Source organism: Daphnia pulex, chromosome 4 (assembly GCF_021134715.1).
Source record: "Daphnia pulex isolate KAP4 chromosome 4, ASM2113471v1".
Classification (NCBI taxonomy): Eukaryota; Metazoa; Arthropoda; class Branchiopoda; order Diplostraca; family Daphniidae; genus Daphnia; species Daphnia pulex.
In genome coordinates this window covers 6,986,056-7,001,271 of record NC_060020.1, presented here as the reverse complement: position 1 = coordinate 7,001,271, position 15,216 = coordinate 6,986,056, and the positions used below count along the sequence as shown (strand labels likewise).

Here is a 15,216-nt window from a genome sequence, read left to right as displayed (position 1 = left end):
CAGCCAAAACGAGTAGTATGACGAGGAGGACCTATAGTTGTGTTCTAGTAAAATCTAGCCGCCAGGGCGAATTTCTATTCTTTTGTTTCTGCATTGTTTTTATTCTTCTATTCTCGATACGACTATTTGTTTTTAAAAAATAGAATTTTTGAAGTTTTTGTTTTTGCAAGGGCGTTGACGAACAGTTGATCCCGTTGCTAAACTCATGCGAATCAGACCAAGAAAAATATTAACAATGAAACAATCAAAACAAGTCGGCCAATATTTAGCGTCTCATTCAACATAGAAATAAAAAGTGCAACATTGTTTCGTGTTATGTGAACTTGAAGTCCTTCATCCGGTAGGAGACGGGAAGTCGGTTGATTATTAGTTAAGCCTTGTCTAGCGATTGGGAGAAAGTTTTTCTCACACGGAGGCCTTTGAGGTTTTTATTTTTTTCACTTGTGTATGTGTAAGACGGTAGGATACGTATAATTCTATGAGAACTGATCGTGGCTGGACTTTTAAAAACAAAATTTTCAAACGAAAAAAAAAAACTGGTCAGAAAACGAGAAAAAGGGAAACTCGGACAGAATTGTTGGTAAAGCGGGAAATAAAACACGCAATGTCAAGGCTAACAGAGAAGAAACAAAAGCTAACAAAAGAAGATAAATAACAAATGCCTCGGGTCTTCCTCAATTGGATTTGGTTGTATAAGCCTCAAAAGCCTCCTCTCAAAAAGTCTTTATTTATTTCGACCGAATGTTTATTCCTCCAACCAGTTTTCCAACTTTCCATGTCAAAGATATACGTCCCTAGCTACGGTTGGATGGCTGTGCTCATTATTCACCTGTATGAGGAAAGCCCAAGACGGATAGAACACGAACCGCCGACTGTGTTCGTCTTTTTTTCCCATTCGACTTGGGACAGCAGACCTAATCTTCGCTGATCGATGGATCGACGGTGACCGCACACCAACAGCGCTCCAGGTCACATCTGCGCCGGCCGGCCCCCCCCCCCCCCCCCTATACACAGTGAGACGCTGACCGCGTTTGCGAATTCAAATGATGATCTCATCATGGCTGGCCTACCCCCAGAAGGCGGTATTTATTTTTGATCACGAAAGACACCGCGAGGTTGATGATGATTCCCTCACACATTCACACATTCATACACAAAATGTTGTTATTTATATTTTTTATTTTTTGACAGATCTCCGTTTGGACTCGATAAGTTTTCTCGAAAGTGGGACTGTTAGCTCTTTAACCTATTTCTCTTTTCTCTCCTTACCGGCACTTGTTGTGTTGGTAGGTTCAACCATGCATGCATAAAAAGAAAAAGCGCCGCGTGTCACAGTCGTTAACTTTTGTTTTCAAAACAAGATTAATGCCCAGTTATGGGCGAACAGCACACATGTTTGACCCAGCGTGAGAGCGCATCGGAAAAAAACTGTCGGAAATAAATAACTTAATTGAATCGACCAAGCTTCGATTCCACCAAGAAAAACCTACAAGCCAAATGCCTGCTGATGTATTTATTTCTAAATACAACTTTTGACGTGGACGTTCACACGCGTCGTGCGCATACGGATTGTATTTTCACGCTAGTCATCCTTCAATCCGGCAAACGGGACTTTACTCTGACTTTACTACTCTGTGTTCTTTTTCTTTCCGCTCTCCATGTCTTAGCCGGTCTTGAGCTCGTCAAATATTCTCGGTAGCGAACCAATGCTGCTACTTGTGGCACAGAGGCAAGAACCGCAGGGCTATTTTCACGAGTGCTAACGGAATTTCTTGTTGTTGTTGTTGTAGTTTACTCGCACCGCTCGTCCACGCCGGAAACTAGTGTTAGTGCGCATTGACCCTGATCCACACTACGGTCATCGACGGCGGCGATATGCAGGAGAGCCACTGGCCGCAACGCAGACTCAATTGATACTGTTGTATAGTAGCCACTTTTTTTTTTATTTTTTTATTTTTCCTTCGTTCTATAATAGCCCCTGTGGTGAATAATTTATGGCGAAAAGTAGGAAAAAAAAATTATTCGTTGGCCAGAGTGATATAAGGCCAACGTAACCCGGCGTGCTGCACAGTCGGGGAAAAAAGAAAGAATGAAAGAATAAGAGAGAGAGAATACCACCGGCGGGTCGTTACCTCATTGCTTCGGGTGAATAGTAGTAGGTAGCCTACGCTGCGCACTGCTGGAAAAACGCAGACACCGGGGCGTCTCCAGTATATGCCGGGGCTCTCTTCTCTCAGCACTATGTAGCACTGCTATACAGGTGGGCGTTGGATTCACAGACAGTTGCGGGCCCGAGCGCGCGCACCGCCTTCTACATGCAGCAGGTGCCGCCTGGAACACAAACGCTTGGTCAGTTGATCGCTCGACGCTCAGCACGATAGAACTCCTGGTGTTGTCGTTATCTCTTCACTTTTCAAACAGCAACACACATTCTTATACAACTAGATACTACACAGTGGAAAGAAGAAGACTCGATCAAGTGCGATATTACTCTATCTGTGGTTTTGTGTTGTTCAACTGGAAATGCCAAGCTCCATTGGCAACGACGAAAGGAGCGCTTGTTCTATCATCATCAAAAGTAAGTCCATACTTTATTATTGGAATTATCGCGTTGATTGGGGGACTACTACTATTCTATGCGGTTGAGTATAACTAGTCAATCGTTCCTGTGCGGTTCATTTCAGCCACCTGTTGAACTGGTCGCTATTGTTTTCAACCATTCAACTGCGAAAAAGGTGAACAAACTTGGACTGAAGATTTGACGTCAAAAGGGAAAAGAGCAAAACAAAAGAAAAAAAAAAGGCATTTTGAACGGTTCGTCTTTTGTTCGGCAGAAATCCATGGATTCACGAGTTAACAAAAATACAAAACAAAAAATTCTCTGTGAAGTCCAGTTTTAGTGGGAGGCACGTCGGTGCCCAGTGAAATTGAGGGGTCTGGTTGATTGGTTTATTGTTATTCGGGAACGACTCCATATATCTAAGGCTGGAATAAAAGAATGAGCCCATCCAGTCGCACGATCGGTTTTATTTATTCGTCTGGAACAGATGGATATAACATATAAGTATAATACATGCGATCGAGCTAGTTTTCTCCAAACGATAACATACGTATAGGTTATATAGTATAGTTGGATTTCCGGAAGACAACAGGGTATTAATCCTACCCATCCACGGGCACGATTTCCTAATCATTCTTCCTGAGCGGACAGAAGTAATTTGAATTGAAGCGGGAGAAACGGGATGGAATTTGCATATCCCTTCGTGAGAGACTATATTTTTTTCGTTGCAAACAACCGCCCCCCTAATGGGAAAAACGAGAGAACTCTGAGAAGAAGAAGAAGAAAATAAACGATCAAAAGAAAATAGTTCACGGTCGTGTATGTTACAGAAGAACGAGTTGATTTACTATCTGTAGAGTCGGTCGACGAGCGGTCGGTCGGCATGTGCCCTTGACTTGCCAAGCGTGAATAGGGTGGACGGGGTAGTGCACACGAAAAAAGAGTAGACCCCTCGTTGTCGTCATCATCTGATGATTCCCCCCTGTGTGTGGCTAATAATCACATCTAGATTTTACCTTATATCTTTATCCTCCTTGTTTTTGTTTTTTCCAGGTGATTCCGGCGCGGGCATGACGAATTGTTCCGTCCGTCATCCAACGATGCCGCTCCTTCGACGACGAATTGTAGGACTAATCATAATCATAACGACACTTTTCAACGCTGCCGTAAGTCCTTGAGAATCGTATAATTGCGGCGACACACGAGCGCCAACATCCGCAGGACCTTTGGATGAAATTACTTTAAAATTATTATTTCCAGGTGGGCACGATCGCCACAACCGACAATGTCGTCGCCGCACACACTAAGCCACCGTCTCATCCTTTCATGAGTATAAAAATTTGCCATTCATCCGCAACTCCTAGCTACTACGTTATTGCGTATATAGCGCCCATCGGAGCGGATGCGACTTTTTGTTGTAGTCGTTAACGACTAACGGGGCATTTTGTCGTATTTCCAATTGTTTCTTTTTATAGATGTCGAAACCAGTTGTAGCGGCGATTCCCTGCTCATCATGGCCAGTCTTCAGGAACCGTTTTTCGGATTAATTTACGCCAATGGATTCGCTACCAGCCCTTCGTGTCGGGCGGAAGGCACCGGCAGCCGCCTGCTCCGGCTGGCTCTCAATTCCTCCGAATGTGGAATCCATTTTATTCAGTCAGAGGTACGCGTTGTTTTAAAAATGACGTTGTTGTTGTCGTTGGGAGGGGGGAAAGCGAAGCATCCCTTTCTTATAGATATAAATCATATCAAAAATTGAGATAAGCTTTTTTTCTTGCTTCCCTGCGCACTGTGCTGGCTGTATAAATCTTGTCAACTGCCGAAAGTTTCACTTGAGATTGATGATAACGAGGAGGGGGGATACATTCTTTCACACGTCGAAAAATACGAAGGGAAAGTATTTGTTCGTCGTCAAACTTGCTGCTCTCGAGTTCACAACTCGTCGCACGGCCCGTTTTCCTTTTTTCTTTTTCCTATTCTTCAGCTATTTATGTGTCTGAAAAACAACAACCAAAAAATCTCAAAGTTATTTTTGAACGTGTGTGTGTGTGTTTGAGAGAGTCAACCGCAACAACCCGGCGTATCTACTGATTGAGGATGAGAATATGTAGTTGATGATTTGCGCCGTTTGGGAAACAGGATGGATCGAGACAGTTGGAATTGTCGCTGTATTTGCAGTACGACTACCACGTTCAACAGGCCGTTGATGAGAAGATGACGACCCGCTGTCGGCTACAGACTTCTGAAAAATCGAGTACAGAGTCACCGGTGACGCAACCACCGTCGAGTCTGCAGCAGCGGCACTCGGCCATTTTCTCTTTGCTCGAGAAGAGCGGACGGAGAAACGAGGCCGGCCCGCCGGCCACGACCATCAAGAACGCGCTTCTGCCGTTCCGTCCCCTGATGAATAACTCGTTGACCCCAACAACTTCTTCGCCTGGAAAGCTTTCGGGTCTTCCTTTAACCTCCTATCAAGGTAAGTTCATATCCATTTCACCAGATTAGCCAATGGCGTGTGTACATATGTTTTCCATCCACAACACAACAAATCTAAGAATATATTTTCTTCGCCCTTTTCTTCTTTCTTATTCTTTGTTTTCGTGCGGCTGTGCCTGTTCCGGGAAATTTCAGCCAAAAAATTGGAAATGAATCGAGACAGCAGCAAGACGCCGTCTGCGTCTCCTAGTATGGTTTTGAGCGGGGCCCTCAAACTTTTACCGGCGCCCAAACAGCGCGACCAAATCACCTGCTGGATGGACATCGTAGCCGGGACAGATCCAACCGGAAACCCGGTCGAAGGCTACCTACGCGTCGGCCAAGAAGCCACTGTTGTCGTCCGAGTTCGACAAACCGGTAAAAAATAAAAATAAAAATAAAAACTTGCGTTCAGCATTAAAACAAAAGTAGAAACTAAAAGGGGAGAATAAGACGACTCAGAAGAACCGAGAAAATATGATAATTGGGTCGTTAAATAACGCCGCCAGAGCGTGAAGGATATTTCAGCAATCATATTTTCAAAGTTATAGAAGAAGAGAGAGAAAAAAAAGGAAGGAAGAAAAATAATAATGACGGGTTGTTGTAAAGTAAAAAAGGGAAAAAAAAAATAGTATAGACAGCAGATGGTCTGGGATGGCTTGGGTATGGCTATTGGCCGCACGCATTCGATGACCATCAATAGAACTAGCTGCTATAGGTATTCTCTCACCTCTTAACTCTCTCTCTCCCCTTCCGCCATCGTTTTTTCTTTTTCTTTTTTGTCGTCTATCGGATGCAGTTGGCTTGGACACGCGGCTAACCAGTTGTGTGGCTCACGACGGTTCTCACGAATCTCAGCAAGAATTATTGGATTCAGACGGTTGCAGTTTGGACACTTCCATTTTACCCAATGTCCAGGAGAGGATCATCAACCGCTCGGGCTCGATCATTAAGTTGTTGTACGCCAATTTCCAAGCCTTCCGATTTCCTGACCGCGATCATCTTCACCTCAAATGTACCGTCGTCGTCTGCAAGGGCAAATGCCTCATGGTATGGTCATCATTCAATATCCCCATGTATGCAATACGGATTGCATAAGTCTTCCTTCCGCATTATGGTTTTTCCCCCAGATTCAGAAGGAATCCAGACCGCAGGAGATTGTTGCACCCACATTTCAGATTAAAATAATTGGGTGGGTTCGTGTACACGTCAGAAAATCTTCCCTTTTTTGTTTCCTTCCTTTAAAATGACTAGTCGGATTTCGTATTCAGCGGCATAAAAGGAAAGTTTAGAAACAAGACTGATTTATGTTAGATGCAATTATCAATTTGAATCGGCCTACATACGATGAACATCCGCCATGTATTTGAATCCAATACTGAGCTCTGTAGTATCCTACGTATGTAGAACTCGAAAGAGAATTGTTGAAAACTCCATTTCCAAGTGATCGTTTCTAATTGGAAAATCGTGACTAATTTACTTTTACTTATGTTTGGGAGTCTAGAAACAAAATCAATGCGTCATGGGAATTTGATCCACAACCGAACTATTTCAAATATGCGCATATATCGAAATTGCCTATTGTCGCGTAGAGTGTTGTCGTTATTTCAGCTCGAGCCCTAATTTTTCAGACAATGAAAGGCCAAAGAGCAGTTGGAAAAATATGGATATAAGTCTTTTTTTTTTAAGATTGTTATTACAGTTTTGGTTCCAGACCGTTACACTTGCCCCGCTTTCTCCTATTTCCCATTTTTCAACCTTCGCTGGTTTTTCACTCGAGTTCCGACTCACGGTGGAACCATCTAGCGGTCTGATTAACAAATTCTAACTCGACTATTTTGAACGGCACACAGAACCCGTGCAATTTGATCCGGCGGAAAGGGAGAGCAACAAATTCCAGCAAAGTTACAGAAGGAAAGGGCTTCGGCCAACTCGGATCCATACGTCAATTGAGTGCCCAGGAAATGTCGGAAGCCGCTACCCGTCCGGTAATTAAAACGTGTGATGTCATTTCCGCTGAATTGAAAGATAATTTTTTGTTTGTTTCATTAATCTTCAGTCACGAGGGAGAAACAGTGATCGATCGCTCAGTACTTTTACTGATTCGAAATCTAGACTCAGATCTGGATCACTACGTAGCAGCAATCTGACATTAGCGATCAACAGTATTCCGAATTACGGCGCCATTATCGACAAAGTGGACGTTTTTAATAGCGTCGAAATTCGTGTGGCCACTTCGACCAAAAATACTGATGATGCAATTAGAGGATACACGTCCAAGTCCATTTCGGGTATAATCACATTCAAAATATAGCAACGCAATAAAATCTTAATTGACACATTTTACATTTTTAGACGAGGACTTTTCGGACGGTTCATCCGAGGAAGCAATTTTCTGTCTGACGCCATCAAAATTGTTTATGGTTCGTTTTGACCTAAATTACTATATTTTAATTTCCCTATCGCAAATTTTAACGATTATTCTGTGCTACAGGCGTTCGGAATACTCTTCGCCGTGTTGATATCCGCCATGCTATTCGCCGTGTGCGTTTGCATCCGCATCAAGACGAGTAAGAATAACCAAAAGAACCAACAACAACAACAGCAGCAACAACAAAGGCACAATCCGTATTCAGCGTCATCACCACCGCGGTTTCTCAGCTCATCACCTTGTCCCCCAACGCAGGCATACAATCCAGCTTGTATGCGCCATCCAGGCAGTTTCAACAGCCGACATCAACTGCAATTGAATTTCAACCGGCATCAAAATTCTGCTGCACCTTACATGCGTGTTTTTAAATAGAATAATTTTTAAAACACCCGCGCCACTTTCGCATTTGAAAAAACAAAATTCGCATTTGACTTGGCTCTTCTTTTATGACCACCAACTAAGTTATCAGTTATTTGTACCTGTTCTGCATCCATGCCGGACACCAGTTCTGGTCACGACCTTTTTCCTATAAATATATGAAGGACAATGTTTTTCCCGACATTGTTTGATTTGTGTGTACAAACGTTTTCCTAACAAAGAATCGTCGGTGGTGGTCTCTTTTTAATTTGTTTCTTTTGCAACAGCTCTCCTCATCCTTCCAAAATATTTGATTCGCGGTACATTGACGATCGTCTTTATTTTTGCCGTTTCGGCTAATACACGTCATAGGGGAGGAAAAGGAGAAGGGGAATAAGGGACACGGTCTTGGATTTTTGATTTGTCATCGTAGATTGGGAGTTTGTAATGCTTTATTCTATTACAGATAAAAAAAGTTTTCAGAAAGACTTTCAGTTCGTCAATATTCGATGACAATAGCTGGAAAACTGTTCGAGGCTTTGATATCAGTGGGGGGTTTGCGCTTCCTTTCTTTTAATCGCTTGGGTTTCCCCAGAACCGTACTTGAAATTTGTGTCGGCAAATTTATACTAATGGAAAGGATGGACGCTCCATTGAATACAAGAATGATGCTAACAATCTTATTTCCTGCATTAAAAATTGTCCTATCTCAAAGGCAACTTAATATATGTTCTTTATAGGCCTTTCTTATTAAATATTTATCAATTTCTATACAAGTGCAAGCCCATTGTTGGTACGAGGTACAATTTAGTTGACGATCTCTACAATATATTTTAAAACGCAAATTTATCTTTGTTCGGAATAAATTTGGATATTGTCATAGTCCTCGTGACTGATACCTTAAATTTGGCAAAATCAGCGAAGCAGCACGTACTCGATCATCGTCTCGCTGGTCTACAGTTCGCTTTCATGGGATTAGCAGAAAATTTTCTGAAATTCCTTGCTTTTAAAAATAGACCCCATTTATAATTGTCACATAAAGCTTGTTTTCAGGCTTTTCAGGATGATTGACATCAGTGTGTTGCTTGCTAGCACTGGCAGTGCAGCCTCGCACCGTTAGTAATTGTGTACGATTCAACTCTTGACTGGTTATAATCTTTGAGCTGGGTTAAATCATTCTACGTCTATTAGATTAGGAAATATCTGAAAGTATTGCGGTCTATGGAATTCGAAATCTTTTCAAATCCTCTAGTATTCTATAAACTCTGGAATAAGTCTATTGGCCGGGTGGTAGGAAGGAGACTTAGGCCAGGTTGGCAAATAGCAACTACAGTTAGTTGAAGAATTACGCCTAATAGGCGCATCCTTCTGCCGCCGTTAAGCGGGGAAATAAATTGTCTCTCAGGAAAGTATTCCGGCAATGGATCCGGTAGTTTTTCCAAACACGAGGATTCTTTAGCACCCGAGTATCTACCAAGACTTGTAAGCAATCAATGGTGGACCAGCTGTAGCCTTTATCTCCCTAACTGAAATTGTTAGAGTAGAGATCGGCTCTTGTGCCGTTACGGTCGCCCACTTAAAGAACCTTATTCCAACGATCATAGACAATGTGATTTCAGAGTTTTAACAATAGAAGATTTGATTAGAGAATCGAGAGAATAAAAATTAATTGTGCCAATTTTAATAGAAATATTTCTCGAATGATTGAATCAGAGTTCACGATTTTACACAGAGTTAAATCAGAGTTGAATCAGCAAAGTTTAGACCAGAATTGAATCTTGCACCGTCCCAAGCCCTATATACTACCCAGCATCAACAGAGTTTTAGTCTGACAGGAGTCCAGGACTGACGGGACAAACCGAACAACAGACACACAAGAACACAATATACAGAAAAAGAGACCATAACCATATATAAGAGACATCCATATTTTATCACGTAATAAGTGTGACGAATTTCAACGGAATTAGTTTGGCTCAAATACAATCAGTCTTATCGCTTTTAACGGCGGTCAGAAGATTCCGTCAGAGCGGAATTTTCACATGGTGGCGATATAGAGGTAAAATTTAAAAAATACAGTACCTAACAATTTTAAGTTATGAATTATAAATACATGTAATAAAAGCATTTAATATTAAATAATTGAATGTTGGATGATCATGTGGTGTATTGTATTATTAATTTCCCGATAGGGATTCTATCGCCAAAGACCTGTTTCCTGACCCAACCCAACCCAACCCAACCCAACCCACACCAACAGATGGCGTTGTTCCTCTCAGAGAGATAGGAAAGTTGTTTATTTCATTAATGTCTTATACGATTTTTTTCTTAGAGTTAAAAAATTAGGAAATTATGATCATGTTGTGCAAGACAAGGTTTTACATGGAGCCGTCACATTTAGATTTTTATATTGCGACGAAATCATAATTATATACTCGAATTTGTGTTTTCGTGTTTTATTAAACTGCCGTTAGATGGTTCTGACGCATTGCTATAAGGCCGTGCTATATAAACACCACAGCCTATTACTAGTCAATCAACTCGGTCTACTGTTTTCCATTTGCAGTCTTCATTCGAAAGTAATGGTATTCTCTTCCATCAACCAGCGGCCATCAAATCCTCAGGTAATTAATTAATTTCAATACCACATTGGTTAAAGAAAATGGGAACTGTTCTTGAAGACTGCCTAAGTATTCTCTTTGCTCGCATTTGTTTTTTAACCACTACAAGTCTGTTGTTGAATGCTGTTTGATTATCGATAGTGTTTTGTGTTGCAGAATAAAATTACAGGAATGACCAACAACAGTGAAGAACAACAGACCTCATCTTCCACCGAGGAGACCATCATAGAGGTGGTAATTCAGCCACCAACTACAGAGGCCAAGGTTGAATCTGATGCTATGCTCCCCCCGCTGTGATCACCACTCAGCCAGCACAGCCAATGCCTGAACACGATGACAGCATTGCTGTGGGGAAACCACCGTTTCAATACCACTTTGGTTAAAGAAAAGGGGAACTGTTCTTGAAGACTGCCTAAGTATTCTCTTTGCTCGCATTTTGTTTTTAACCACTACACTGTTGTTGAATGCTGTTTGATTATCGATAGTGTTTTGTGTTGCAGAATAAAATTACAAAAATGACCAACAACAGTGAAGAACAACAGACCTCATCTTCCACCAAGGAGACCATCATAGAGGTGGTAATTCAGCCACCAACTACAGAGGCCAAGGTTGAATCTGATGCTCCCCCCGCTGTGATCACCACTCAGCCAGCACAGCCAATGCCTGAACACGATGACAGCATTGCTGTGGTCATGTGGGAAGCCACCGTTACTGGTCGACGCCTCATCGACGAGATGGTCAACCTGGGATCATCCTACGTGGCACAGGAAGAGAAAGCAGAAGGGCACGATTTCAATGAGTACGTAATGGATCATTCTACGTGGCACAGGAAGAGAAAGCAGAAGGGCACGATTTCAACGAGTACGTCATGCCGTATGGCAAGCTACCGCTGAATGTAATTCACAACTACAATCTTCGCATCGTTGACACGGGTCGTTACCGCATGCTCAAGGAGATCCGCAACAACAGAATGCTCAAGTCCAAGAGCGAGGTGGCCGCCTGCAACGAGTTCGTATCGTGGCTCATCTAGCTCCAAAAAGATAATTTCACCGACAAGAAAATTGTCTTTCAATCGAAAACAGGTGCATGATTTGAAGGATGAACATCGCATGGTCCTTAAAGCTTTGGCTGATCATCACCTTGGAGTCGACACACCTTTGGAGAGCGCTGTTCAACGTGCTCAATCAAGCACTTCACAAGATCCTTCGCAAGGTGCATGGCGGCCGCATCAACACTAGGGTACTTAAGGAGAACCTCATCAGTTGCGATCATTTGCTCGAACAAGTCAAGAAGATCAAAGAAGAATTGACTAAGGAGGCTCAATGGAGACCTGTATTCGCTGACATGTTTGGTCAAGGTATCAAGCCTCGCCGGCGTGCTGGATTCCTCCGCCATATGCTCGTCGAGTCGGGCATCACCTATGCAGGCCTTACGGAAACATTCAAGGTGAGTTTGTTTTCTTATTTTCACTTCTTAACCGGATAATTGAAATTTCTTTTGCAGGACAAGAAAGATGACGGTGTGGTCGAGGTCATCAAAGAGAACATCAAAGGCAAGAATGAAGCCGACGTGGAGGAAGTCATCAAGCTGCTGAATCAACACCTTGCGCAGCCAGACAAGCCCGTCCGACGCGGTAGCGGCCGTCGAGCACCCCGCACTCGTTCCCTTTGCACCGCCACAGACTTGGAGAAGCAGCAGCCTGCGTCCAAGATTCGAGCCCGAGGAAAACAACAACGACCCTGTCTAAGTGATTATGGATGTTATTCCCAGCACTCCTGCGGTCCTGTCCGAAGTTTAAAAAGTCCCTCTCTCCTCGACTCGCCTGAAATTACTTACTGCCTCCCGCCCCACTTCCCTTTTGTTTTTCACTTAACTTGTCTCGTTTTTGAGAAATTTTGATCTTTTTTTAAGTTTACAAGTCTTTCACGAAACAAACTTGCTTGTCGCTTTTGGTTATGCTTTTCTTCTTACCAGAGATAACACTTGCTTTATTTATAAATTTACCAGGGAGCTTTTTGGTAATTGTTCTAGTCTTATACTAAAATCAATCCAGAGTGTATATGTGCGATGAAATTGTCTCTGCAGTGCCTTTGCAGTGCCTTTCATACTTGTGAGTTGATCTCATGGAATGGAATACAAAATACTCTGAGGAAATTTATTGTCTTTTATTTTTTTCTTCTCAAAAAAATTCTTATTCTTCATCTCTTATGCAACTATCGAACATTTCTTTTAAGTTAAGATTCTCTTAGGCGGCGGCGACTCTTTCCTTATCGTTGATTTGTTTATTGACTGGATGGGAATAAAGTAAAAGAATATTTTATGAAAGCTTTTTTGAACATTTAAATATGGTATTAGGACTTACTCTCTTCTTCTGTGCTGTGTTTACCCTCTGCAATAACTATGTCCAATTTGATCCTTCCCACCACATTTTTCTGAATCTTGCCTCAGCCAGAGGCCAATAAGGCTGGCAAGTGAACAATAGGGAACTGTAGGATTGAAATCTATTCTAGCCAAATAACCATTTTCCTCAAATGGTTGTACTTGAACAGATTCATCTGTAATACAAACCAACAGCCTCTTTTGACACTAGAGTGCTCCGGAGTGCAATAAATTTTACCAAAAAGGATAAAGGGAAAATCGGAAAATCAAAATATAGACTTGAGGAAAACTATTTTCTAATTGTTGGACCACTCCTATCGGGAAACTCGCGCGCGCAGCAAGGGATCGGATTATAATTATAATTTATTATATCATAATTATAACGTTACGATTCAAATTCAAATGAACACATTAAATCCTGAAATTCATATGATTTACAGTATGGCCGCTAGGTGGCAGTAAAGTCATACTTGTTTCAAGCGTACAAAAAAGAGGAGCGAGTTCGAGAGGAGATAGCGTCCCTTTCAGGCTTTTAGACTTTTAGTTTCTACATTCACTGTGCCTGTCTGTGCATTCTCGTCAGAGTTAACGTCTCACGCCAGTCACACGTTATTTGGCTCTTCAATTTCGGTAATCTAATCTAATCTTTTGTTTCCTCTCAAATCATTAACTATGTTATGATGTTATATTGTAAGTGGCATGGCCATTCGAATTTTTGGAATAAGTGGCTGAAGCGTCAAGCGAGGTTTCAATGTAAACATGGTGGGTCTCCGGGCTCAACTCTCATGTCTCATCTTCTCATCTCTCGGCCTCGTATGAGAGTCTCTCGCCAATGACCGTGCATGTTTTAACATTCGCAGTAATGGTTTTGTAGTACCAATAGTGACTTTAAAGTTAAGTTTAGCCCTTTAGTTTTTCATTGAAATTATGCAAATGCTTTTGAATGATAAAAAATTGCTTTATCGATCGACTTCGCTCATTAAAAACGGCCACCCTGTTATCCAAGTATGAGTGTTGGCTCAACGATTTTTTTTTACATTTCAGATATGTTAGAATGGCAAACGAAAGAAAACCAAATACGTCTAGAACTAAAATAATCAGGATTGAACATTATTTTCTGTAGGAGGAGATGGAAGAATTCGAACACCCAGATGTTGATGTCCCTGCGAATATATCGTTGGCTCATCAATCGTTGTTCAAAGCAGAGAAGATGACTGAACCACTTAAACCACCAGCGTAAATAAAACTTCTGTTGTACTGTAGAGTGACGGCACCATTGAATTATTTTTCATTACTAGGAGTGCTGCTGCTTATTACGTTATGACGCATCATTCCGAATTGGGTAATCTTACTCCTGCTGAAATTGATGTTCTTTGGGGAAAGGTGCCAAAGAAACAAAAAAAGAAGTGCATTGATGAACATAAAAAGAAGCATCAAGACTATGCTTATGAATTTGAAAAATTCATCAGGGTAAATTCAAGTGTCCACTTTTTTATATGTTGATTTTTAACTAATCGAATTTTGTATTTAGACATTGAATGCAGCCGAACTTAAATCTTATCGCACAGTTATGGAGAATCGTCGTGCTCAGGATCAGGCGGATAAAGTTAAAGAAAGTTCTGACGGTGAATTTGAATCGATTAGTACAGATGAAGATCAAACAAGTGTCGCCTGCTCTGACCACGATGGTCAAAATATCCTCGGACAAGACTAAACCGGCTGAAAATGTACCTCTGAAACTGTTTCATTGAAGTGTAAAATGTTTCACCAACTTACAAACTTCGTGAAGTGCCTATCAATACTAAGTTAGTGCTCGTCAAATTGGTGTTGAACGTCCGTTCATTCATAATCTAGAAATGGGTAACCAAGAAATTCTTTGAAGGTTTTATGTGTTTAATTTTTTAAAAAGAGGGGATGGACTAGTATATATGTTGAATGTATTTAGTCGCTCTCACAGTTTAAATAAAATGATTCCGTTCAAAAAATAACTTTTCATCAATCTGATTCGTCCATCAATTTTCCCAAATTTGGAAGGGAGAATATTAAGCCAAGTGATTATCAAAGTTACTTGCCTTTTTTTGTTAGTTCTTTCAATTGAGTGTCAAGTGTTAACGAGCGGATATTGTTTTGTTTTCATTCTTACCATGTTACTGTCAAACGTTTCTTTCTTTTACGCTAGACGGCATAGTCTTTTATCATTTTCCGCTCAGTTCATAATGCTAACCAACATTTTAAATTCGATAACACTTGGATATCAACAAAAAATACCTTTTAATTTCCATCGAGAGAAACGTCACGACCAGCAACCCATTTCTGCTACATCATTTTGTGGCATACCCACAGTCCCACACCCGTTAAACCTTTGCAATCAATAGCCATATAAACAACTGTTG

General features: G+C 41.5%; 3 protein-coding genes and 1 long non-coding RNA gene across 7 annotated transcripts; 3 read left to right on the top strand and 1 right to left on the bottom strand.

The window, feature by feature from the left end:
- The first annotated feature begins 2,159 nt into the window (after positions 1-2,159).
- LOC124191964 lies at positions 2,160-8,506 on the top strand. The gene is made up of 11 exons (XM_046585030.1): positions 2,160-2,578; positions 3,614-3,726; positions 3,821-3,890; positions 4,036-4,223; positions 4,700-5,036; positions 5,192-5,413; positions 5,835-6,085; positions 6,889-7,023; positions 7,095-7,326; positions 7,391-7,458; positions 7,530-8,506. The coding sequence occupies exons 1-11, from the start codon at positions 2,524-2,526 to the stop codon at positions 7,836-7,838; spliced, it is 1,980 nt and encodes a 659-aa protein (XP_046440986.1). The 5' UTR covers positions 2,160-2,523; the 3' UTR covers positions 7,839-8,506.
- A 1,820-nt stretch (positions 8,507-10,326) lies between these two features.
- On the top strand, positions 10,327-12,598 carry LOC124192150. 3 transcript variants are annotated; one of them, XM_046585328.1, is made up of 4 exons: positions 10,366-10,447; positions 10,601-10,860; positions 10,945-11,890; positions 11,948-12,598. In XM_046585328.1, exons 3-4 carry the CDS (start codon positions 11,543-11,545, stop codon positions 12,341-12,343), a joined length of 744 nt encoding a protein of 247 aa, XP_046441284.1. In that variant the 5' UTR covers positions 10,366-10,447; positions 10,601-10,860; positions 10,945-11,542; the 3' UTR covers positions 12,344-12,598. The 3 variants fall into 3 exon arrangements, with proteins under 3 accessions (XP_046441285.1, XP_046441284.1, XP_046441286.1); XM_046585329.1 differs by having other exon boundaries at positions 10,327-10,447; positions 10,601-11,890; XM_046585330.1 differs by lacking the exon at positions 10,366-10,447 and adding an exon at positions 10,451-10,513 and having other exon boundaries at positions 10,601-11,890.
- On the bottom strand, positions 12,319-13,181 carry LOC124192152. The gene is made up of 2 exons (XR_006873596.1): positions 12,807-13,181; positions 12,319-12,733 (listed from the first exon to the last, which is right to left on the bottom strand). It is a non-coding gene; the product is annotated as an uncharacterized LOC124192152 (long non-coding RNA).
- A 116-nt stretch (positions 13,182-13,297) lies between these two features.
- LOC124192244 lies at positions 13,298-14,811 on the top strand. Of its 2 annotated transcripts, none has more exons than XM_046585448.1 (4): positions 13,298-13,453; positions 13,947-14,059; positions 14,122-14,293; positions 14,355-14,811. In XM_046585448.1, exons 2-4 carry the CDS (start codon positions 13,953-13,955, stop codon positions 14,535-14,537), a joined length of 462 nt encoding a protein of 153 aa, XP_046441404.1. In that variant the 5' UTR covers positions 13,298-13,453; positions 13,947-13,952; the 3' UTR covers positions 14,538-14,811. The 2 variants fall into 2 exon arrangements, with proteins under 2 accessions (XP_046441404.1, XP_046441405.1); XM_046585449.1 differs by lacking the exon at positions 13,298-13,453 and adding an exon at positions 13,608-13,717.
- Positions 14,812-15,216: the final 405 nt, after the last annotated feature.